General features: G+C 49.4%; 2 protein-coding genes across 2 annotated transcripts; both read right to left on the bottom strand.

Moving 5' to 3' along the window:
- Positions 1-626: 626 nt before the first annotated feature.
- On the bottom strand, positions 627-3,192 carry LOC119311522 (protein DETOXIFICATION 41-like). The gene is made up of 8 exons (XM_037587152.1): positions 2,878-3,192; positions 2,244-2,788; positions 2,073-2,159; positions 1,890-1,946; positions 1,567-1,805; positions 1,367-1,485; positions 1,168-1,254; positions 627-1,063 (listed from the first exon to the last, which is right to left on the bottom strand). Exons 1-8 carry the CDS (start codon positions 3,172-3,174, stop codon positions 983-985), a joined length of 1,512 nt encoding a protein of 503 aa, XP_037443049.1. The 5' UTR covers positions 3,175-3,192; the 3' UTR covers positions 627-982.
- Positions 3,193-3,275: 83 nt separating this feature from the next.
- LOC119311521 (pentatricopeptide repeat-containing protein At5g16640, mitochondrial-like) lies at positions 3,276-5,831 on the bottom strand. The gene is made up of 2 exons (XM_037587151.1): positions 3,533-5,831; positions 3,276-3,377 (listed from the first exon to the last, which is right to left on the bottom strand). Exons 1-2 carry the CDS (start codon positions 5,674-5,676, stop codon positions 3,371-3,373), a joined length of 2,151 nt encoding a protein of 716 aa, XP_037443048.1. The 5' UTR covers positions 5,677-5,831; the 3' UTR covers positions 3,276-3,370.
- Positions 5,832-23,278: the final 17,447 nt, after the last annotated feature.

The raw sequence follows: 23,278 nt of genomic DNA, 5'->3' as shown, positions 1-23,278 counted from the left end.
AGATAGCCCTTATTCAATTACCCTGCTATCTAGGACGTAGATGGAGGACGCAGTGGTGGCGGACCATTCATGCTTGTCGAGATGCCGTTGTTGGCATTTTTGTCTTCTTCTTTTTTCTTTGGGCTTGTTGTGCCGTTCGCCCAGACGGTCACCTTGTGATCGATGTTCATGCTTTATAACATAAAACGGGGGAAAACCCTATTTTGGAATTACCCTGCTATCCAAGTCATAACGAATTGTACACGTCAAAGTGATCTATGACAAATCAATCTCATGATTGTAGGTTTGACATGTATAGATAATTGAAGAGTTGTCAAAGGCAAGGGCGAAATCCCTTCTCGCCTTACCGATGCTGCTAGAGGTGACACTTGCGGATGTCATGACCTGCTTGGATGCGGTGCCATGGCCTTTCGTCAGTGTCCCTCTTCGAGCACCAGGGTATACCCAAGGTCCGGTTGCCCAGATCAGATGACGACGGCGTCCCAAATCAAATTCGGAAGACACGATTGAGGTACGAATAGTGTAGTTTTGTGCTTTTGTCTTTTTCAAACACTATTTATTCATGCAGATTTGTCTTTTTTATTTTGGATCTGAAATTTCTAGGGATTGTAGACACATGTCCTATGAACATTCAAGCAAAATGTAGCGGATTCCGTACACACACAAAAACCACCAGCCCACGACATGCTGGTGCTGACAAGCGGGGCCCATGGCACAACCTCAGGCTGACCAGCAGGGTCCACATCGACCTCAATAATCTGGGGGCATCATCAAAGTGTAAGAGCTCCAAGAAATCAAACCATTTCTAGTCCAGCAGCCAGGGCTAATTAACCATTTAACTACTACAGGTCCATCATCTGAGTTTCAACTTATTGCACAAACCGAAAGGCACTATAGCCACTTGGTAAAGTTACGCACCTAGCTACTACCGGAGAGTGGTCCCAGCAAACAATGGCAGCCAAACAGAGCCCCCGACCGGTCATCAGACGTCGTCATCATCGACCACCAGCACGCCGCCCTCGTCTGCTGCGGTGCGCCGCAGTCGCTCGATCGCCTTCTCAACCTAATCACATACATGACATAGCCGTGTCATTGCCATGAGCACAGCGAGAAACAGAAGATTCAGCTGAAATAATCATGCATGGAATTGGAGGAGGGCGAGCCCACCTCGCTGTCCCAGTTGGTCCTGGCCGTGATGACGATCAGAGCCACCGTCTGGACCGCGACCCCTATGATCAAGCCCCACCAGATCCCCTGAATTACCACAAACAGATGCAACTGATCATCAGACCTCTGGAAAAATATGTTGCAAGGTAGAGGTTAACTCACTGAAGATGAAATTAGCGCGGGAAGCTAATTAGCTTACAGCTGCTCCCAGGCTTGTTTTGAACCCTAGGATGCATCCAATCGGCAGCCCAATGATGTAGTAAGCCCCGACGTTGACATAGGCAACTATGACCTGCCACCCGCTCCCGACCGCGACTCCTGCAGAGATTCCAGGAGTTTAGTTCCTTTGGTCAATGCAAACTAGGTAATGTATGATCTCTGACGGAATGTCAGGTGTACCTGAGAGGATTGGCTGAATCCCATTCAAGAAGATGCTGATGGCCAGCAATGGCATCAGAGCGATGACGGCCTCGATCACCGTCGTGCTACTTGTGTAGAGGGTGCTCAGCGGGTACCTGAGGGCCATGACTACGATCGTGGCGAGAATGCTGAAGGCGATGCTCGCCGTGACGACCACCATGACCGACAACCTCGCGACCTTTGGATGGCCAGCGCCAAGCTCGTTGCCGACGCGAATGCTGCACAATACGTTGATGCAAATGTTTGATCAGCACGGGCAAAATTGGTATACATCCTGGTAGGTCTCGTTCATTTGCACTGACCTGGCCGCATAGCTCAAACCAAGCATGATTTGGAAGTCCCAGTTCCAGTAGTTGATGCTGAAACAAGTCAAAGAGATAGCGATGCATGTTATATCTTATGTGTGAATATGAAGATACGATCAGACATTAAAACTTCCAACCAGTCTGTAACTATAACATGGGCTGAATCATGGAGCGGCGTACCAGATAGAGAGTGAATCAAGAGCTATCTCTGAGTTGGGGAGGAAGCCAGTCAGAAGCACAAATCCTTGCACGTACCAGACCTCCAACCTGAGCAAGAACACAACGACGCCTGACATAAACAAGCAAGAACTACCAAACAGTTAACTAGAAATGGCTGATAAATTCACTCACGCTAGCATAACAGCCGACGCGAAGGCAAGCTTGGCGTATCCCAAGAGGCCTCTGAAAGCGAGCATGGACAGCCCAGTCCACGTCTCCTTACAAGCTGGGCTCCAGATGATGTACGCCCATGTCAACGCCACGAGCACCCACCAAGAGAAGCTCAGAGTCAAAGCCGCGCCGAGAAGGCCAAAGCTGAGCACGAATACAGCGAGCCACGAGATGAAGATGTGGAAGACGAGCACAGCAAGCACCATGTACGCCACGGGGTTGACGATGTTCTGAGCCTGCAGGAACCTCTGCATCGGGCAGAAGAGTGCAAACGCAAGCAGCTGCGGCACCAGCCCACGAGCATACAGCTGCCCCGCCACAGCCACGTCCTCAGTCTGCCCAATGAGCCGCAGGAATGGGCCAGAGTACCAGTAGAAGAAAGCTATGGCGACGGCTGTCACAAACTGGAGGACGAGCGCTCTCTGGCAAACAACGCCCATCGCCCTGTACCTCCTCGCACCGTAGGCCTGGCCGCACACAGTCTGCACTGCAGTCGACATGCCAAGCTGCATTCCGCATACAAGTGAGAAGATGTCATTTCTAAGCAGCACAAAGGACTATACTACATAGTGCAAGAACGAGCGCAGGTAGTTACCATGATGCCGTAGGCAAGGCCCTGGATGCCGATGTTGGTGATGGAGGCCCCGGCGAGCTCGAGCTCACCAAGGTGGCCAACGAACATCTGCGTGACAAGGCTGAGAGTGAAGCTGAAGAGCGTGATGAGGATGGATGCCCATGAGATGCGCCACAGGTTGCCGGCCTCCCACAATGCCAGCCGCGACAGCACATCGAATGGCACCGGCTCCCGCCGCAGCAGCTCCTCCGAGGCGGCTGACTGGTCATCGATGAAGTCCAGCAACGGCGCCGTCGCAGCGTCGCCATCTCCCTCCATTGTCTCCTCCCCTTAAGTGTTTCACTCAGTCTAGTTCATTATGGACCAAGCCCTTGTGATGCTGATATATGCATGAACATGTTACTGTTCAGTAGTTGCAGCTAACTAACCTTCAGGTTCCATACCTACCAGTCTATTGACTGGTTGTGAATAGGTTGGTGACAGGTACAGGGGTATGAGCATGAAGCATGAAACGTTACCAACTGAACACAAAACTAAATCTGTCAGTTTTAGGTAGAAGAAAGTGAGTAAGCTTTCCAGTATGTAATGCATCTGTTTCTAACAATCAGATCAAATCTTAAACATTCTTGCCAATAAATACATGATACATCAAAATGTCAAGACAGCAATAGCTTACATTTCTTGTTTCAGAAGACCTCTTTCTAAAAACTTAACTATAAGCTTTCCAGCAGCTGGTTGTTTCTCTAAGGTCAGCTGATTGTCAACTTCTCGACACAATTTAATATCAGGAATTAAATTTCTCTGAAACATCTGGCACGCCACATTGTAGGACTGAACTGCGAGACCTCTATTAAGAAAACTCTCCATCAGAATGTGGCATGTCTGAGCGTCTCTCTGTGAGGCAGTTCTCAGTACCTTGCTGAGGAGACTGTAAGCTTCATTTATTTTACCTAATGCACATAGCTTCTCGATGACCTGATTGTATACACTCTTAAGCTCTTGTCTTGCTAACATCTTATCCAGTACATCGAGTAAGTCTTCCACTGTACCTTTCTCACAGTATCTATGTATCACTGTCCTGTATGTAACAAGTGTAGGGACAATTCCTCTATTAAGCATTTTCTTCACAAGCTCTGTCGCTTCTTTCAGCCGACCTTTCTTTCCCAAAGCATTCACAACAACAGTATAAGTTACAACATCTGGATGCCTGTTGCTGAGATACAAGTCATCCAACAAAGACAGCGCTGATTCCAAATCCCCCTGCCGAGAAAATCCATGAATTACAGTAGTAAAGTTGATAACATTAATGGTACAACCTTTGCTTTGGCACTGCTCCATGAAGTCTTTGGCCTCCCCCGGTTTTCCTTCCTTACATAACGCATGGATCAGTAAGTTAATCTCCACAGTAGTGGGAAAGAAACCCTTCTGCAACATCTGGGCAACGACATCACATGATTCCTTTAGTTTCCCTTCTCTTCTAAACCCATGCATTACAACACTGTATGTGATATCACTGGGAGTCCACCATTCCTCTCCACTGTTGTTTAGCAATTCCCAAGCCTCTGAAGTTTTCCCAGCTTTGCAGAGACCATTTAACAGTGCAGTATGCGTGACTATGTTTGGCTTGCAGCCATTCTTATACATATGCTTCATCATCTTTCTTGCTTGATCAATTTCCCCGATCCGGCAGAACCCATCAACAACGGCGCTATATGTCACAACGTCAGGGTGACATTCTTTTGAGATCATCTCACTTACAATCTCTTTTGCCTCAGCCATCCTCCCATTCAAGCAGAAAGAGTGCACAACTGCACTATATCCAACCTCATCAACACGGAACCTTTTCCCCTCTGACTCCCTCAAGAACTCCAACGCCTCATCTGCATGCCCATGCTTTGCAAGCACATGGATAAGCATGTTATATGTGACCTGATCTGGAAATAGACCCGCATCATTCCTCATCCTCCCAAGCAAACCCCGCACCTCTGCCACCCTCTTCTCCTTGCACAAGAAGCCCATGGCTGTATAATAGGTAATCTTATCAGGTGGGCACCCATTTTGCAGCATTACACCGATCATCTCTAGCGCCTCAACAACCCTCCCCACACTACATAACCCCTTGATAAGGCAATTGTATGTGATTACATCCGGCTCGACCCCAACACGGCGCATCCGCTCGGCAAACTCTAGCGCCTTGTCAATGCGCCCGGCAAAAATAAGCACATTCACTGTCACATTGCATATAGATATGTCAGGTGCGCACCCGTCCTTCTGCATGAGTTGGAGCACGCGCATGGCGGAGCGGAGCTTCCCCGCGCGGCTGTACGAGAGCATGAGGTGCGCGAACTGCTGCGTCCCGCGCCTCATGCGGCGGCGGATCATGAGGCGCATGACACGCCGGGCGGGGTCGTGGAGCCTGGTGCGGCTGAGGAGGCTCAGCATTTCGTCGAACACCTCCGGGGCGTGACGGTAGCGCCACTGGCGATCTGCCCAGCGGAAGAACTCGAACGCGGCGCGGGCGTCCGTCTGCGCCTGCGCGCGGAGCACGGCGCGGACCTGCGGCGGGGTGAGCACCCGGAGCAGGTGCCGGAGCTGCGCCTCCAGCTTCGGGGTCCACGAGCCCCGGAGCTCGAGCAGCTTGCAGGTGTCGCGCACTTGGCGGCTGCGCGACTCCTCCTGGAGGTCATCGTCGTGGGGTATCTCGTTGACGACTGACGCGGGGGCGAGCTCTCCCGCGGCGGCCGAGGAGGATGCGGCAGTGGTGCACAGGCGGCGGGGTTGGAGGAGGAGAAATGTGTTTTTGCTTAGATGCCCAGCCATGGCGCCTGCTCGCGTGCGCGGGAGGAAATGCGATTGGTTAGGAAGGCGATTGACAATGGCCGGAGGGTGCCGGCGGCGGCGGCGGCGGCGGGCGGCAGGTCACTGGCCGGCGATGGATGGGCCGGAGCAAGCTGTGTGGGGGTCACAGCGTCAGGGCAGCCCACATAGCCTTTCTGCTACGGTGTCCAGTAGTTGTAAGCTTTTGAAATACCAGGCTTCTCCATCTTCAACTCTTTTCATCGGGCTCCACCCTCGTTTTGCGCTGTTTTCTAAAAGCAACTCTAGCAAAATCGTCATATTGACAGCCTCCAAATGCTCATGAAGCGAGCCTGCCTTGATAGTGTGCAAACTTAGAGTCTTCGTATTTGCTGCCTCTTAGTTATGGTTGAGGAGAAGTGTGGTTTGTATTTATGGATGATCAATAGTTGCTGCCCATGGTGGCGGAGTTGGCTCGTCGCATAAGATGGTTTACATCAAGTATAGGAAAAGGCGCGAGGACGTCATATTTGGTGGTCTTTCTTGATTTTCCTGTTGGGCGGTGATGAATATGAAGTTCGGATGGCACGAGGACAACCCCCGCCTTACATGGCCTTTTTCTAACACGAGAGGATCGGGAAGGATGTACCTCTGGTGCACCAATTATCATGCCTATGATAAACTCTGGGGAACCAGGTGTAGAGAGGACAACTCTGAAAGTGTATAAGTAGTTTATGTGCCATGCAATATGCCTGGGGAGCCAGGTATAGAGAGGTCATGCCTATGATAAACGTTGGAGAGCCAGGTTCCTATGATAAACGCTGGGGAGCCAGATGTAGAAAGGACAACTACTGAAAGTGTATAAGTAGTTTATGTGCCATGCACTATGCCTGGTATTTAATAAAGAAAATGAACACACTTTTAATTCATTGATGGAACATATTTCAGCCAGTTATGCTAGATATTGACTAATGTGTTTGAAAGTTATTTTTATACGCTCACCACTAAATTTAGTAAAATCAAAACCTCGAGGGTATAAAACTGCATCGAAGCGTCCGCATAAAGCTTTTGGTACACACGATTCCTTACTTTCAGCTCATTTCTCTAAAAGTTTCTCAAAATATCTTGTGCAGTTTATTCTTTAATTTGGCTAAAATTAGATCTGAGGTAGACACGGATGCTTGGTGACGACATGAGTACTAGCTAGGGTGCACCTGTGGTGTGAACACCGATCCATAATTTATGTTAGAATAAATTCAAGGCATACCATTGATCATCCAAGGACCAAGCAATCACACAAGCACGACACCGAGATTTGTTAACGAGGTTCACCGGTATAGCTACATCCCCGGGGCCTGACTACGGGCGCTCCTCCCCGTGACACCGTCACAATACCGCACCCGGTCGCCCTGGACACCGGCACATGCCGCCGGCTTCCCCTGCGTTCCGGTGCTATTATGTTGGCATAGGCTACATCGTGTGTCTAGCCCCGCTATATATGAGAGGCCTAGGACACAAGTGTCCTACTAGGACACGACTTCATATCCTATCTAAACACAATACTACTCAAAGTCCAACTGTAACCTACCTTGTACACTATTTTCGACACAAGTCCAACAAACTCCACCTTGGCGAATATACTCCACCATCCTGGATTTGTCCATGCGTCAAACTTTCATGTACATTGGACTTGAGCTTATCCCATGAGTATCGCTGCTACTCCAAAGACTCCATGTGACTCCACCTGCAACTTGTAGTCCCTTCTTTTCTTGACCACAGTCAACACTCGAGCAAAATTAAGTTCCTTGTTACTCTAGTTTGTGCTCCCAACTTTCAGAGTATCCATCCAACGCCATCATACACTGATCAATGACCTGCATGAAAGTGAACAACTCATATATTGGGTGTCACACATAAGAGTTACCTGAACTCAACATCACCGCTCCTTTCTTGACCGCCTGTCTGAAACTTGAAGGAATTTCACCATTGCTTGTAGTCATCCTGAGTCAAATTCGCGGTTATCTCACCACATGTATGACCACCAGAGCCCTGGCCCGTCTCCATGTCCCGTGCATACCACACGCCTCGCTGCTATTACTACGTCGAGCCTCCGCTGTACTGGTCGAGTCTCAAGGGTAAAGAAACCACACCACTCAACCTCCACTGCAGAGTACCACCAATCATCACCGACCAATGATGAGTTTCACGCTTCCATCAGACCACTGGGCTCCAACCCGAACTGCATGTCACTCGCTTTTTTCCCTCCTGCTGAATAGGCTTCAGCCCCATCGACTTACACCGTAGCCCCTCAATCCAGCTCCATCTTCAACATGACTCCATGGTAGATGATCAATCCACCCCTGCGCCTCATCGACTTCAAGCTCCGTGTATACACCACCTTGAATCAATCCCGCGCCATAGTCTTGTCGAAGCCGCACAAGCCCTCAGGGCCTGCGCCACGTGTTTCCACGCCCAGAAGTCGGTCACCATCAGCATCACGCTCCTATGGCGTCGTCGCCGATCTCACCACCGTCTTCTGTATCAACCGACTCACGTCGATCCGTCAGACTGTCTAGTCCGACCCAGCCGAACTCATTCGACTGTACGACACACTCATCCGCCAGGCTCCCAAATCATCTTCCGCGAATTTCCATCCATCACACATAATTCCATCTTAACTGACATGACTCCCCGCAACGCCTTCAAACATCTTTGTTGTGCCATCCTTACACAAAACTCCAATGCTAGCTTTGCTTTGCCATGACTTGCTTTCCAATGGATGTTTATCCTTGATTGGATTTTCTCACGCTAGATGTGATTTGCCAGCTTATCTCCGTGTCAGTAGTGGAGACTCGGTCTCCTTTTTGTCCAAAACAAATCTCGTCCAATCGTGCGCATCACCAGGCCAAGCACACGTACACATCCGGCCCCTGAGAACTCGTACAGCCTGCTTGAGCCACCAGCTTTGGGTCGCTGCAGCTCAATTTGACGCCCTAGCGTCTGGACAAGCGCCACGCCCAGCCGAGCACGCGGACGCCTGCTGCCTGAGGGCATCTCCAGCCGCGCCCCCAACAGGCCCTCCCCAGGCAATTTTACCGTGCAGGCGCCAAAGAAAGGCCCCAGTCGCGCCCCCAGAAGTCCGTTTTTCGCCGGCTCGGGTCAAAATTGGTGTCGGCGGACCCAGGCCGAACCCGGCGCCCTGGGGGGCGCTTGGGGAGCCGGCGCAAGCGAAAAAGGCACGTGGGCCCACCCTGGAAGCGACCCGAGGGTCTTTTCCCGCCGTTTCTTGACGCTTTTCCCTCGCATCTCTCCCGCTCGCTCGCCTTCCTCCCGCCATTCTATCCCTTTCTCCCGCCAAAACCTTTCCGCTCGCCGCGAAGAAGCACGCCATGCCGCCAAAAAAGTACGCCATGCCGCGCGCGGCGGCAACCGCGACTGGCGCCGTGGTCCAGCCGAAGCAGAGGAAGCCGAGGGCGCCGCCATCGAAGCCACCGGGCCTGTCGAACGCCGAGTGGAGGGTGGAAGTTCAGCGGCGCGAAGCGGTCACCGCCGACAGACGGAACAGGGCCATAGCCAAGAAGGCCCGCGACAACGCGGCGCGCGCGGCGGTGTCTTCCTCATCGGTCGACCAGGCGGGGATGAATCCACCCGTCGTCAGCCACGCCCAGTATGCGCCCTGGGGACAGCAAGGCGCCGGATCTCCATGGGGTTCATCGTCGCCCGGCTACGCCGACGGCGACGCGCACGGCGGGTTCAACCCAAACGTGACCTTCCCTCATGGTCACCCCGCTACACGCACGCCCTCGCCCGCCTTCGTCGGCGTGCAGTACCCTCCATACAACTACTCGCCACCCGCCTCCGCGTCCACACCGACGCCCCATCTCTACCGCGGACCGCTACCCTTCTCGCACCTCGGCGACGCCGACGACATGGGAGCCGACATGGACGACATCATCGCGACAGGATCGACAACGGCCGCCGAGTCTCCCGGGTTCGCCACCCAGGACGAGGTAGTGGACCTCAACGGCGACATGGAGGCCGAGCTCGGCTACGTCTACGGCGACGACGCGCAGGAACCCGAGGAGGAGGAGGACGAGGAGGAGGAGGAGGAGGAGGAGGAACCGGCTCCTGTTCCGACGAAGGGACGCTAGAAGAAGAAGAAGCGGGCGGCTAGGTCAGGCGAACCGCGCATCAAGTGGACGTCCAAGGAGGAGGAATGCCTCGCCGAAGCATTCAAAATCGTCTGCCTCGACCCGACCACCGGCGCGAACCAGAGCTTGGACACGTACTAGGACCGCATCAAAGCCGAGTTCGACGAGCGGAAGCTCGTCGACCCCTACTTCAAAGGCGTGTACATGCAGCGCGGCTCCAAGGCGATGGCGAACCATTGGGGGCGTATCCAGTTGGCGTGCGACAAATGGCATGGAATCGTCGAGGAGGTCGCAGCTCGCCCGGAGAGCGGCGCCAGCATTGAGGATCAGGTACGCGCGACATTCGCCCGCATATCTTCGTCCCCTACGCCCGCCGCCCGCCAACTGTTTGTCTCTCCGCGCAGCTGCTGCGTATGTTCGCCATGTATCGGGGCGACAACCAAGACGCCGACTTCAAGCACCTCCACGTCTACAAGCGCATTGACAAGTGCGAGAAGTGGGCGGAAGTCCGGCGTGCCGTCGACAAAGCCAAGGAGACATACAAGCCAGACGCGACGACCCCGGGCGCGTCAGAGGGACGGCCGGACGGCCACAAGATGGCAAAGAAGGGGAAAAGCGCTGACGCAGCAACCACGCGAGTGCAGGAGTCCAGCGAGCATTGCCTTGCCGACGCCCAGGCCCGGGCCGTCCTACGCGAAGAGAAGACCGAGGCGCGGTGGTCGTCGCTTATGAAGAACAACGCCATCAAGCTCAACCTGCTCCGGACGAACGTCGCCGCGAAGAAGAGGAACACCGACATGGCTTTTCTGATGAGCGGGGCGGATATGCTCCAGAGCAACGACGAGAAGCTCAAGGCGTGGTACCTGGTGCAGCGCGGCCTCATCCTGAACGAGCTGCCGACGGCAACGCCGATGACGCCCACGACCACATGGACGCCAAGCCCGGACGACGCCTCTACATCGCCACCCAGCAGTGCCGAAGCCGCGCCGACGCAGCCCTGTGACGAAGCAGGTCCGACACCGGTGAGCCCGCGCACGCCGACTCCGCCAACGCCTGGAGCCGACCAAGCCGAGTGAATCGTTGCGCACGGTGGCCCTCTGTTTTTTGTAACGCCAGACTACGTCCGAACGCTGGATTTGCGGCGTCTTTTGAGAGCGGGAACGACCAAGTTTGAATTTCCCGCATCCTGGGGCCGGCGCGTGGGGGCGTGACTGGGAGCTAGGTCGCCCCCAGGGGCCGAACTAGCGCCGGCACGCCCCCAGGCCGCTCTATTTAGGCGCCCTGGGGGGCCGAACGGCTGGAGATGCCCCGAGCCAGCTCAAGCCGCGCACCTCGCGCGGTACAACACAGCCAGGGCCGCCTGCCCTAGCGCTTTATGTACGCGTTCGCGCCGCTGCCAATATCCGCCTCCTGAGCCACCGCTTGCACGTGTTGCACTGTACGCTCGCCCGATCAATCTGATCGTCGCACGTCTCGCCTGATCCTGCTACAGGAACCTCCCCCGATTGCTTTTCTCCATCTCGCCGAGAACCACACCATAGCCGGCTGCATCTCAACTCGATACTTCCTTCTAAATCAACAATCCACAGCCTCCGAACAACCTATCTCATGATACCACTTGTTAGAATAAATTCAAGGCATACCGTCGATCATCCGAGGACCAAACAATCACATGAGCACGACACCGAGATTTGTTAACGAGGTTCACCGGTATGACTACATCCCCGGGGCCTGACTACGGGCGCTCCTCCCCGTGACACCGTCACAATACCGCACCCGGTCGCCCTGGACACCGGCACATGCCGCCGGCTTCTCCTGCGTTTTGGTGCTATTATGTTGGCATAGGCTACATCGTGTGTCTAGCCCTGCTATATATGAGAGGCCTAGGATACAAGTGTCCTACTAGGACACGACTCCATATTCTATCTAAACACAATACTACTCAGAGTCCAACTGTAACCTACCTTGTACACTATCACTAGTGCAGAATTGGGCAATAGCACCGGTTCGTAAGGCCCTTTAGTGCCGGTTCCATAACCGGCACTAAAGTGTGGGCACTAAAGGCCCCTCCTTTAGTACCGGTTCCGCACGAATCGGTGGTAAAGGACAACCACGTGGCACGAGCCAGCTCCGGGGGGCTGGAGCCCTTTAGTACCGGTTGGTAATACCAACCGGTACTATAAGGTTTGGGTTTTTTTTTAGTTTTATGATTTATTTTTCATTTAATTTTGTGTTTCCATTTTAATTCTTTTTCGTTTGCTGGTATTTTACGATACTACACATTGTACACTTTATGCATATATATATATATATATATATATATATATATATATAGTTTCTAGTAGAACCAATCATGCATATATATATATCATCAATGTCTCACAAACCACCATATTAATTAATTCACACATACACAAATCTATAGCTAGCTATATACAATTTCTCCTACATATGCATGTTGCCTTCGGAGCCAGTGGCATTAGCCTAATTGGTGCCTTCGGAGTACGATGACAATTGGAAGTGGTTTTTATGGGGGCGGTAGCGGGTAATAGTATTCTCCCTTTGGATTTATGACCTGGTCGAGCAAAAATCCCGCTATTTCCTCTTGAAGTGCTTCTACGCGCTCCGTTTCTAGGAGCTTCTCCCGCACCTCTCTGAACTGTTAAGAAGGAGATCAATATGCATGTGTATTAGTTGTGTGACTAGATATCGATAATGGTGTAAAAATTGTGAATAGTGTTCTGACAAGCGTACCCATTCCTGTCTTTGAGATCTGCTCCTTTCGGACGCCATTATGCGAATGTTCTCGCAAACGCAGAATGCACACAGATCAGTCCCCTGCGCCTGATTCAGGGCCTTTACGAGAATGGAATTTGATCAGATAATAATTAATTAAGCATGATAATTAAAGAGATGGCAGCTAGCTAGCTAGCTAGTCTCTACTCCTAATGTCTCAGTTGGTAGGTCGCGTTCCGGGTTTTATTTCCGTCCCACCTCACCCGGTCTTTTTTGGTACTTCTTTGGTACTTCCTCCCACCTCCCGCGAAAAACCAAGAAAAACCCCACGATCGAGTCCCACACCCGCCCCCACGCGCCTAACCTCCCGTCGCACCCATCTGTCACGAAAGAAAACAAACCAGCAAAAATAAACCGGCGAAAATTAACCAGCGAAAAAAAATCACAAACAACCACCCGCACGTACGACCGAGGTCTCTTGCCCTCGAGCGAGAAACAGTCGCCCAACTCTGTGCCCTCGTTCGCCGCCGCCGCCCTTCGTCCCCTCACCACCACCGCTAGATCCCTACGCCGCCGCTCGGTGCCGCCAGCCCCCGACCTCCTCCCCGGCTCCCGGCGCCGCCCGCCCCCCATCTGCTCCCCCGATCCCGACGTCGCCCGGCCCCCACCTTCTCTCTCACTCTCGGCGGCGGAGGAGAAGGATGGCGACGACGGGCGAAGACATCGTTGGCGGTGGCGGCGGCGGCGGTGAATCTGGTAGAGCCCCTCTCTCTTCCCAAGCCTGCCCCTCTCACCCTCTTCCTCAAGCGGCAAGACCCCAGGGGGATGGAGGACTGACGACGCGGGCGTTGGTGCGCTGGCGTGTCGGTCCGGCGGTGAGAGGAGGACGCCCATCCCAGCCCGAAGCAGCATAAGGCAACTGAAAAGCGGAGCAGATCAAGCACCTGGGGTCGCCTGAGGTGGCTCGGTGCACCTCCAAGTGCGTCAGTAGCTGCGTCCTCCGTGGAGCCGGCGCTCCCGGCATCATCAGGCCCTTCAACGTCAGAAGGTAATTAGACCAAGGGATGAGTCATCGATGGATGGATTATGTCCAGCCATTCATTATCCCCATGCTTGTATATGTCAGCAATGCATCTGTTTTTGGTTTGCATTAGATTTGTATGAACTACTTAATTAGTATTGAGTCTCAATGGCATCTTCTCTTAGGAGCAGTCGATGGGGGAGATCCTAGCATTCTACATTTGGGGAGGTTTTAAATCTTTTTCTGTAGAGAAATTGATCCAGTCCTGAATATTAGATTAGTCTATTTTACAAGGTTGAGAGTAGCTCAAAAGATTCTCATAGATTCTCTACCTTTGCCCTCATGAAATAATTCTAAAACCAAATAGTGATGTCAGGTGTAAATTCCATGAACAATAGCTGGTTTCTGTAGTTATTTGTCAAATTTTTCATCATAGGGTTCTAGGATTGGTGACTAAGCAGGGTTGTTTTCTTTCTTTAATACATACAGGATTAGGTCATAACAATGTATTTTTAATGATCATACCTTTAAATGTCACATGAAAATAGAACATATCCTAACTTTTCTAACCATTTTCTGTTATTTGCTTGAGGAACAAGCAACATGACTATTTGTATTCAAGCTCCCAACAAAGTTACTACTGTTGTCACAGAAACATAGTTCTGTTGTATGTATACCTAATTTCCCAAGATGTAGATTTTATTCTTATCTTACATGATATTTTTTTCTTTTTCTGCTTGTGAAAAAACTCAGTTTAAAAAAAATAGGTCCTCATTCTAAAGGAGTAACTTCTTGAACCAGCAGTAGATATTGTGTCGGGAAGGACGAGGAGCAGGAGCATTGGTTCAGATTTTCTCTGTTGGCCTTGTGTTTGTTTACCGATTATTGGCTTGACATGAAGATTGATCACGTGCGTGGATGTCATGTGCATGTTCTTCTTAGTTTCAATACACTTTAACTGGATTATACTTCAAGTACTCCGAGTACTTGCTCTTGTAAACTGACACTACGTTTTTGTTTGCATTTTAACCCTTGTTAGTATGTTTTCCAAGCTACATGGCATGTTGCGATGCTCTTCGGAGTCAAACCCTTGGGATGGTCCCTCAAACATGATGGTCTAGCTATTACAAATTAACCAAGATCAGCAGGACTAAGAAAATACATATTTGACACTATTTGAGATGGTCCCTCAAACAGCCACACCGCCACACCTGCCGACCCCTGTGCAGCACACCCACCCCTGCGCTCGGCCACCGTGGCGGCGGCAGCCCGGCTCCAGCGTGCCGGCGGCCGTGGCGGAGGCCCCGGAGGCGGTCGTCGGGGCGGGCGGCGCGAGGTGGGAGCCGATGGGCGCGTGGGAGTACTACGACTACCGGCGGGCCATCTACGGCGACATCACGGACAAGGCCATCCTCGTCGACGCCGCCGGCACCATCCTCGCCCCCACCGAGTCCATGGCCCAGGTCGGCCTACGCCCTTCCCCCATATACCGCAGCTCTAATTCATGTTCCTCTGTTTGTTCCACTCGATTCTGCTGGCCGTTCCCATGGTTGACGGGGGCTTGCATGTTTTCTATGCGGTGCACATGCTGAGACAATGCGTGGCGTGTGGATCGACCTGATCCGTGCTCCCGTAGCCCGTTCCTTCGTGTATGTTCGTAGATTCGGGTTGTGAGAACCTGGGCAGATTTGTTTCTGCTGTTCATTTCTGGGTTGTGTGGATTTGTTTCTCCATGCATAACGAATTACTGATACAAATCTCCCTTTCCTCTGTTAATTGGGTATGCATATGGTGGTTTGATTAATATGGCTTGTGTTCTGAATGTTAATTCAGGTGTACAGAACAGTAGGCGAAAAGTATGGGGTGAAGTACTCAGAGGATGAGATCTTGACGAGGACCTCGAGGCCTCGGAGAGCCCCTCCGAACAAGACGCGCACAGGAGCTCTGCCTTGACAGGGAAAGCAGCGGAGTTGGTGCAGTGGCGAATGTGGGCGGGGTCGGCCGTGGAGGGAGACTTGCTGGTCGGAGCAGCAGGAGCAAGAAGGTTGAGGCGGTTCAGGTTTGTCTCTATCATCCTCCCCCCTCTCTTTCCCCCCTTGTCTCATGGATGAGGTCGTTGGTGCACGCAAGGAGTGGGTCGAACACGAATCGTAGCAAGAGCAAGGAGCTGGACGTGGTTCATGGTTTGCCTTTAGTTCCTCTCTCTCTAGATCTCTAGACATGGGTCTTTTTGTCCATATACTGAACCATGAAGTTGTAAGTTCATGTTCTTTATATTTGTACAAATATTTAACTGCATTAGTGAATGTTCTGGGTCTGATACAGCAGCTAAGCTTAGGTGATTCCTCATGTTCTATGTGGATCGCATAGAAAATAGAAATCCTAATTTCTGAAAATAGACTGAATCATGTATATATTTGCAGGGCAAGACAAGAACATTTAGTTGGATCCAGAGTATTGAGATTGCAGAGGACTCAACAAAGGGTCTGCACTTATTCTATAAATTCAGTATCACGTTAGTGCCTCTGTTTAGTGATTATATAGAACTACCTTTTGAACTTGCAGAAATTGAATGCATATAAGGATCGAGGACCTTTACATTGGATGCATGATGATGATCATCCACCGAGCAGCACATCATCTTGGAAAAGCAGATGCGAATTTCTGCTAGGTTTCCTTCTCCGGTTGTCCCTCCCATCAACTCTCTCAGCTCCCAAACCATTAACCCCGTCCTGGTTGTTCCTATATTTTCTTTTTGTTTTGTTTTTACCAATGCACTTTTCTTGACATGTTTTAGTGTGTTCCTTCCTACGGCCAGCTCGACCATTTAGCTCAGAAGGAGCAAATAATTTGAGAATGGATTGGTCTTTTCTACAATCTGTTGTTCCTAAGTCATAACTTGTTCCTTTTCTTTTTCTTAGCTGCATGTTTTCATCCAAGTCAGAATTTTTATGTGCACTTGAGAACTAACCATGCTTGTACAGAGACATATAATACATCACATTCGTTCCATAGGTAGGTGTAGGGTTAACCAATAATAATTGCCTCCTTTTTATTTTCTAAAACTTACATTCGAAATATGTCCCTTTAGTGGGTCCCCTAAAGTGTACAACATACCAGTATGCAAGGACTAATCAGTAGTCTTGTATGCTTTTTTTTGTGCTTACATGTCTAAAATTTGTTAAGGTGGATGTCAAGCATGCTTTAGTTGTAGATTCCCTAAGTTCACTGTTTGATTGTCGTAAAGCGTCCACGTATAATAACTTTTGTGTGGTATAACCCTTCAGCTTATTAGTTGACGGTTTACATGTTTGAATAACCTTACCTCATGCTAAAGCCGAAAAGGTGGTCGGGCAGAGAGTCTCAACTCACCATTGGATCAAAACTATTTAGTAAGCTATTGTTCTCTATTTTCCTAGCGAATGAGCACAAATTCAGAAGGGTACACAAAAGAACCCATGTACAAAGTCTCTACTCTTTTACCAGGCTATCCACCGTCTACACAGCAGGATTCACAAAGGATGCTAGCAAAGTGATAAAATTTGGATGTTTTTTGGAACTATAGCATCACAAGCCCAATAAGAGAAAAAGCAAACATCCTGAAGAATGCATTAGGATAATGATTTTACCTTGGGGTTATACTCTGCATTGCGTGCCTGGAGAGCTATTGCTTCCGGTTCCAATTTACAGTCCAGGTTGACCGTCGACACAATATTCTTGTCATCAAATCAGACACCCGAAAGCAGAGTATACCCAGGAGAAATCAGACCAGTAAATAGCTCTGCCCCATACTGTCAAGCAACCATATAAAATATCAGTTCCAAAACAAGGAAAGAGACAATTTCTTGGAAAGAAAGAAAAAATATCATACATGATAAAATAGTGCTGACAGAACAGATTTCAACTTAGTAACTTATAGAGTTACACTTCAGAAAGCGCCGTGAGAATATGTGAGGCCCTGAAGCCTGATAGCCAGTTTCAAATAAACGTAAGATCTCAGTGCTCCAGTTTTAATGTGAAAAGGGTACTGATATGCTTTTATATACTAGAAAAGCTAGGTATGAGATGCCTCTGGTATCTACGTACCACTGTGTAACTCTGGAGTGAGGCAATTGTAATCATATAGTAGATCACTACATTTTAGGCTTAGGGTGTGTTTCAGAGAGCTCCACCCCACCCTCGACTTCAGTTAACTTCCAAACTCCACTCTACTTCTAAAGTTCTAAACTCTCAAGCTACGTAAGCTGCAGATTCACATTACATGGAACATTTTTGTTTTAGTACCAATTACCCTTCTTTTTAATTTTTTTTACAGGTGGTTGCTCTAGGGCCTTCACTACTGCTATTTTCTGTTCTCTAAGAGACAAATTACGAAGCAAATCAAACAGTGTAAATATATTAGAGGTTGTATTCATTAGTTCATGTATATCCAAAAGTTAATAATTATCACCCTAAGAGAAATTAGTAGTTATAGCTATCAGTAAGAATTCATGAAACCAACGGAAATCAAATATCATGTAGGAGTATATTGTTTTCAGTTTTCTTGTCGAACAACATTTATTAATAGTTCACCATGTATCACTCAGTTGATTTGGTACTACACACTGGACCGCTTGAACGTCTGAACAAGCACGAGGATAGCTTTTGAGTGTGGACCAATTGTCTGAATCAATTACTAAGTAATTGATGCTGCCTGAACTCTGAATAAAAATGCATAGACGCTCATGTAGCCTGAATTTTCATCAGGTAATTCCCCCATTCATTCATTCAGATCCATTCAACATCAACCGAATTGAAGAACACAGATTATATACAACCTGAACGAACACCACAAAAAGCGAAGAAATAGACAACCAAACAGTAATCAGGAATCCACCATGTCAGAATATGGAAACTCACCAGTAGTAGACTGCTTTGTAGCCTCACTGGAACAGCTCGAGCGGCATGAGGAAGGAGGCAGAGCTGTGGCTGGATGCAAATGAGAAGGGCGATCGGGGAGATGAGGCCACCACGCGACGAGCAGGAGAGTCAGCAGCGCCACAGCGGACCGCGGCGGCCGGGGAGTGGGGCATGCAGCCGGCGGGAGCAGCTGACCTGTGGCGGCGGCAGGCCCCAAGATGCGTGACAGCTTCTCCCACGACCAGCTCTAAGGGAGGTAGTGCCACCTAGATCCAGACAGCGAGCTCTTCCGCCCATCCAAGTCGAATCTGACTGCCGAGGATCGCGGATCTGCGGCGCATGGGCTCGGTGCCTAGCAGTGGCGCGAGAGGTCGTACGGCGGCGGAGGGATCGAATCGTCGGGTGACGGCGCCGAGAGAGCGTTCGGCGAGATGAGAGAGGAAGAGAGTGAGGCAGTGACAGGAGTCTGCGTGAGTTTGCTTTTTCTTTTTCTAGAAACTTTTTTAACATACTGTGCAGCAGCGCCGTATCCGAACTGTCCGGTGCATCGCACGGCAAACACACAAGTGGTCGTCAAACAAAGGAAAAAAATCTCTTCCACATGCTGTGCATTCTGATGTTCATTTTGCACCCCTCGCTGCAGTCTACTACGACTATGCTTTGCAAGATTGTTGCGAGGCTTGCCTTTCTTTGCTCTCCTATGTACAGTACGTCACTGCCAATTAGCATCATCATGTTATCGGTAGTAGGCCATCAATTTGCTTATTTATGCCAGTCGGTCCTATAAGTATCCATCTTTGAACTGTTCTATATAACAGATAGGGGAGCCTGTGTATGTTTGCTATATTCCAGTTTCCTGCTGAAGCCCAAACTAAAGCATTGTAATATTTTTTTTAAAGGTCATCCCATGAGGTACTTAATTTCACTGTGGTTATGATCATTTCATTTTTATTGGTTGTAACTAATTTGACTCACGCGTGATAGATTATGCCTGCACCCTTGAAGCTACATTTATATGGTCACGTAAATCACTGGTTGGTATTCTAAAGATATTAACTTCGACATATAAATCATTGGTTGGTATTTCAACGAGCCAGGATAGTTGAATACTTGAAAATCATTACTTGTATTATTTCTTTGTAATAGCATCAAAGATAATGATTAGTGATAGTGTATTTATCTACCTAATTGCTTCATCCATTTTGCACGTTGAGTATTTTATAATGCATATATATTCTTACATATTGCACATAATAGCCTCATGCTAACGACATATATTGCTCGTGTGGGATAGTTACAATCTCTGTACACTTGCTTAAATACCATGTGAATTACGCCAAAGACAACATATCTAAGTTATACATGAATTTCTTAAGCGTGTCAAAGTAGATATGTTACATCACTTAGCTGAATCATTGTTTTCTATACTTTATACAAGTACGGCCTGTTATAACATTTTGGCCATCGCGGGTGGCCCAAATTTTGGGGAGCCTGAGCTGGTTGCATGGTTAGATTTTGCGGAGTCTATTGGGCGCAGCTTGGATGTATGAGTGGCAAACACCGTGGGAATGAAGCTAAAGACAACTTTCCTGATATTGTTAAAGAATTTTTTAAGTGCATCATCTAGATATTGATAATTTGTAATAGATGTTTAGATGAAACATCGCTCAGTTTGTTACATGGACATGTCGTTAGTCTTTCTTTTTGTTATCAATTTTCATTGCAAAATGGACTTCAATTGTTCAGTAATTGTGTTCGTGTTATATTGTTTATGCATGTGAAATTTAACATGTAACTCTTGTAAACTTTGTCAAGAGCCCGTGGCAATGCACGGCCCCTCTACTAGTACTACTTAATTACTTACCTTGGATCGAAACCATTGAAGCTTTTTTTTCCATTCGCCATCCGTGACGCTGATGAACCTTGCCCAAGCCCTGCCCGCCGACAAAGAAAATGAATAAAGGGGTTATTAAATAGTTCATATCATGAAATGACGAACTAAATAGGCCGAGATATATAGTTAATAATGATTGAAATTACCTGTTAACTATCCCAAACAAGATGTTATAGTCAGTTTTAACTTTGAGTAGTGAGTCCAGTATTTCAACTGTTCCGTCGTCAACTTTAATGATACACAAGACCCAGTGAAATCTGCATGCACACACGTTTGCATGTCTTAATTAAGCGGGCATATGTAAGCAAAAACATGTAGCTAGCTAGTAGGCAAAAACAGAGAATTTGTAGTACAAGACAGTGTGACTCACTGGAAGTTGTAAGGAAGTAGTATATCTTCATTGTATTTGAGGCGCTTCAAGAACTCTAGCATGTTGTCCTCTACGTCCTTTTGATGATGTCGATTTATCCGCCATGTGTATTCATTAACGGTGTTTGGGTCAATGAACCCAATGCAATAGCGTCCAACTTTTCTCATTTCATACATCTTCATCCTGCATAATACCACAGAAAAGAATATAGTGAGGATAATTACAGGTAATGATTGATCAAAAGGATCACTACAGCTAGCTTGAGACTTAAATTACAGAAAGAAATCACTTACAGACAATAGCAACTGACGATAGATTTGTCGAGTGCGTCTTGATTGTATAACTGAAACAGTTCAGAATACTCAACGGACAGAGCTTTCTCATGGAAGTAATGATCCTCCTTGACATTCACCATGAGGGACAATAGATCTGAAATCTTGGTAATGTTCATGTACCATTGATGCAATTCATACATTCTTGTTGGGAGGTTCTTGACCTTGTCTGGCTCGACCAAAGGTTGGCCCCGGACATATTTCCGTTTTATTTCATCCTCTCTAAGCACAGGCATGGGCTTGATCTCGAGGAGTTGTCCAACAGTGATTTTGAGAACTTCAGCCTGCATTATATGGTCCTCCGTTATTACCACATTGCCCACCTCAAGAACGTAAACTGTTTGCCCACAATAATATTAGGCGCGCGTACTGTCACGTGTTGTTGGCACAACAAACGAGGGGATCGATTGCGCCGCATGTTCTCCCAGCTGGGGAATGGTTTTCCCGCATTTTTTGACAGCCGCTTCTTGTTTGCTCGATCCTGAGCTCGCCTCCTTACGTAGACGTGCTCGATTTAACTTCCTGATGTGGCGCTCATAGTCTGTGTCAACAGGCTTGGGAGCTGGTGGTTGAGCCATACAAATGAAGTGGTCAATCGTTTCCTCAGGCACTTTCTTCCTTGGCGGCGGTGGCGGTTTCGGTGCAAAATGGGCTTCCACCTCGGCCTTCGATATGGCTGCGATTTCCTCCTCGGACCTGTCATAAGCCCTCTGCGGAAGAGGCGTGAGGCTTGGACCATATTTATATCGCTTGCCTCCGCCTGTACTTCCTGTACTACCTCGACTCGTACCGCTACGCACCATACCTGCGGGGTGTCTCTTCTGCGATTGTTGAGGCGGCGGAGACGGCTGACGGGGCTGAGTTGGACGAGGAGGAGTGGCCGCCTGAAGCTGTGCCGGACTTGGAGGAGGAGTGGCCTGAGGTTGTGCCGGACTTGGAGGAGGAGTGGACGTCTGATGCTGTGGCGGACTTGGAGGAGGAGGAGTGGCCTGACACTTTGCCGGACTTGGAGGAGGAGTGGCCTGACACTTTGCCGGACTTGGTGGACTTGCAGGAGCGAGAGACTGCTGACTCGGTGGCGGACTTCGATGAGGAGTCGGCTGACGCGGTGTCGGTCGCCTTCGAAAGATGATGCAATCCTTTTTCCATAGGATGATACGATGGTTGGCCTCTCCGAGAAAGCGCTCGTCGTCACCTCCAGGAATGTCAAGCTCTAGCTCCGAATATGGGTCCACCACCTCATCAACCAAGACACGAGCATAGCCCGCTGGAATCGGGTTGCAATGGAAGGTTGCCTCGGGGGGATTTGTAAAAGCAACGGCGTCCACCACCTTCATGGATATGTTCTTCATTTTGACGTGTAGCTCACAGCTAGTGTTCTCCGTGATGTCATCCACGGGGTATCTACCCAGCATTGCGTCGTCCGGGGCAGAACCCATGCTGCTTCTCGGTATGGATGGGGCGGTGCTATCCAATGCTGGATCATTCGCTAGCTGCTGCAGCTGCTGAGACCCCCTTTGCTGGGTAAGTGAGTCGATCTGCTCCTGCTGCCGTTGGAATTTGACTACCAATTCCGCTTGACTTGCTTCTAGGCCTTGAAGGCGTTCATAGTCTCGCTTCCTCTGCTCCTCCTCCATCTTCCTCTTCTTCTCCTCCGCAATCTTCTTTCTCGCACGGGTTCTGTAGTCGGTGTTCCAGTCTGAAAACCCCTCATACCACGGAATAGCGCCCTTGCCTCGTGTTCTTCCCGGGTGTTCAGGATTTCCCAGGGCACGCGTAAGCTCGTCGTTCTCTCTGTTGGGCTGGAACACCCCCGATCGTGCCTCTTCTATTGCAACAAGTATCGCATCGTCGGCTCCCTTCATACTTGCCCTCGTCGAAACATTGCCTGTCTTTGGGTCTAACTCCCTCCCATGCGCATAGAACCAAGTCCTGACCCTGGGGGCCAGCTCTTAGTAACCGGAGTGGCACCTGCATCCTCCATCTCTTTCTCAGACTTATCCCACTTAGGCATTGCCACCGCATAGCCACCTGGCCCCAGCTTATGGAACTTATCCTTTTTTCGGCATTCTTCTTGTTTATTCTCGACCGTTCCTTAGCTAATTCCGAATCCTTGAATTTCACGAAATCGTCCCAATTAGCATGTTGGTTCTCTAGTGTTCCCTCGAATACTGGAGTCTTCCTTCCTCCCTTGACGTACTTGTCCCATTCACGATTCTTGTG

Source organism: Triticum dicoccoides, chromosome 5B, assembly GCF_002162155.2.
Source record: "Triticum dicoccoides isolate Atlit2015 ecotype Zavitan chromosome 5B, WEW_v2.0, whole genome shotgun sequence".
Classification (NCBI taxonomy): Eukaryota; Viridiplantae; Streptophyta; class Magnoliopsida; order Poales; family Poaceae; genus Triticum; species Triticum dicoccoides.
This window is presented reverse-complemented; position numbering and strand designations above follow the sequence as displayed.

What these genes read in the sequence shown, in the direction of transcription:
- LOC119311521 (XM_037587151.1), bottom strand. Translation starts at nt 5,676, where the DNA reads ATGGCTGGGCATCTAAGCAAAAACACATTTCTCCTCCTCCAACCCCGC.
- LOC119311522 (XM_037587152.1), bottom strand. Translation starts at nt 3,174, where the DNA reads ATGGAGGGAGATGGCGACGCTGCGACGGCGCCGTTGCTGGACTTCATC. An exon ending in GCGTCGGCTGTTATGCTAGC is followed by an intron (nt 2,160 to 2,243) that starts GTGAGTGAATTT and finishes GTTCTTGCTCAG; the next exon opens with GTTGGAGGTCTGGTACGTGC. An exon ending in GGTTTGAGCTATGCGGCCAG is followed by an intron (nt 1,806 to 1,889) that starts GTCAGTGCAAAT and finishes CGTATTGTGCAG; the next exon opens with CATTCGCGTCGGCAACGAGC.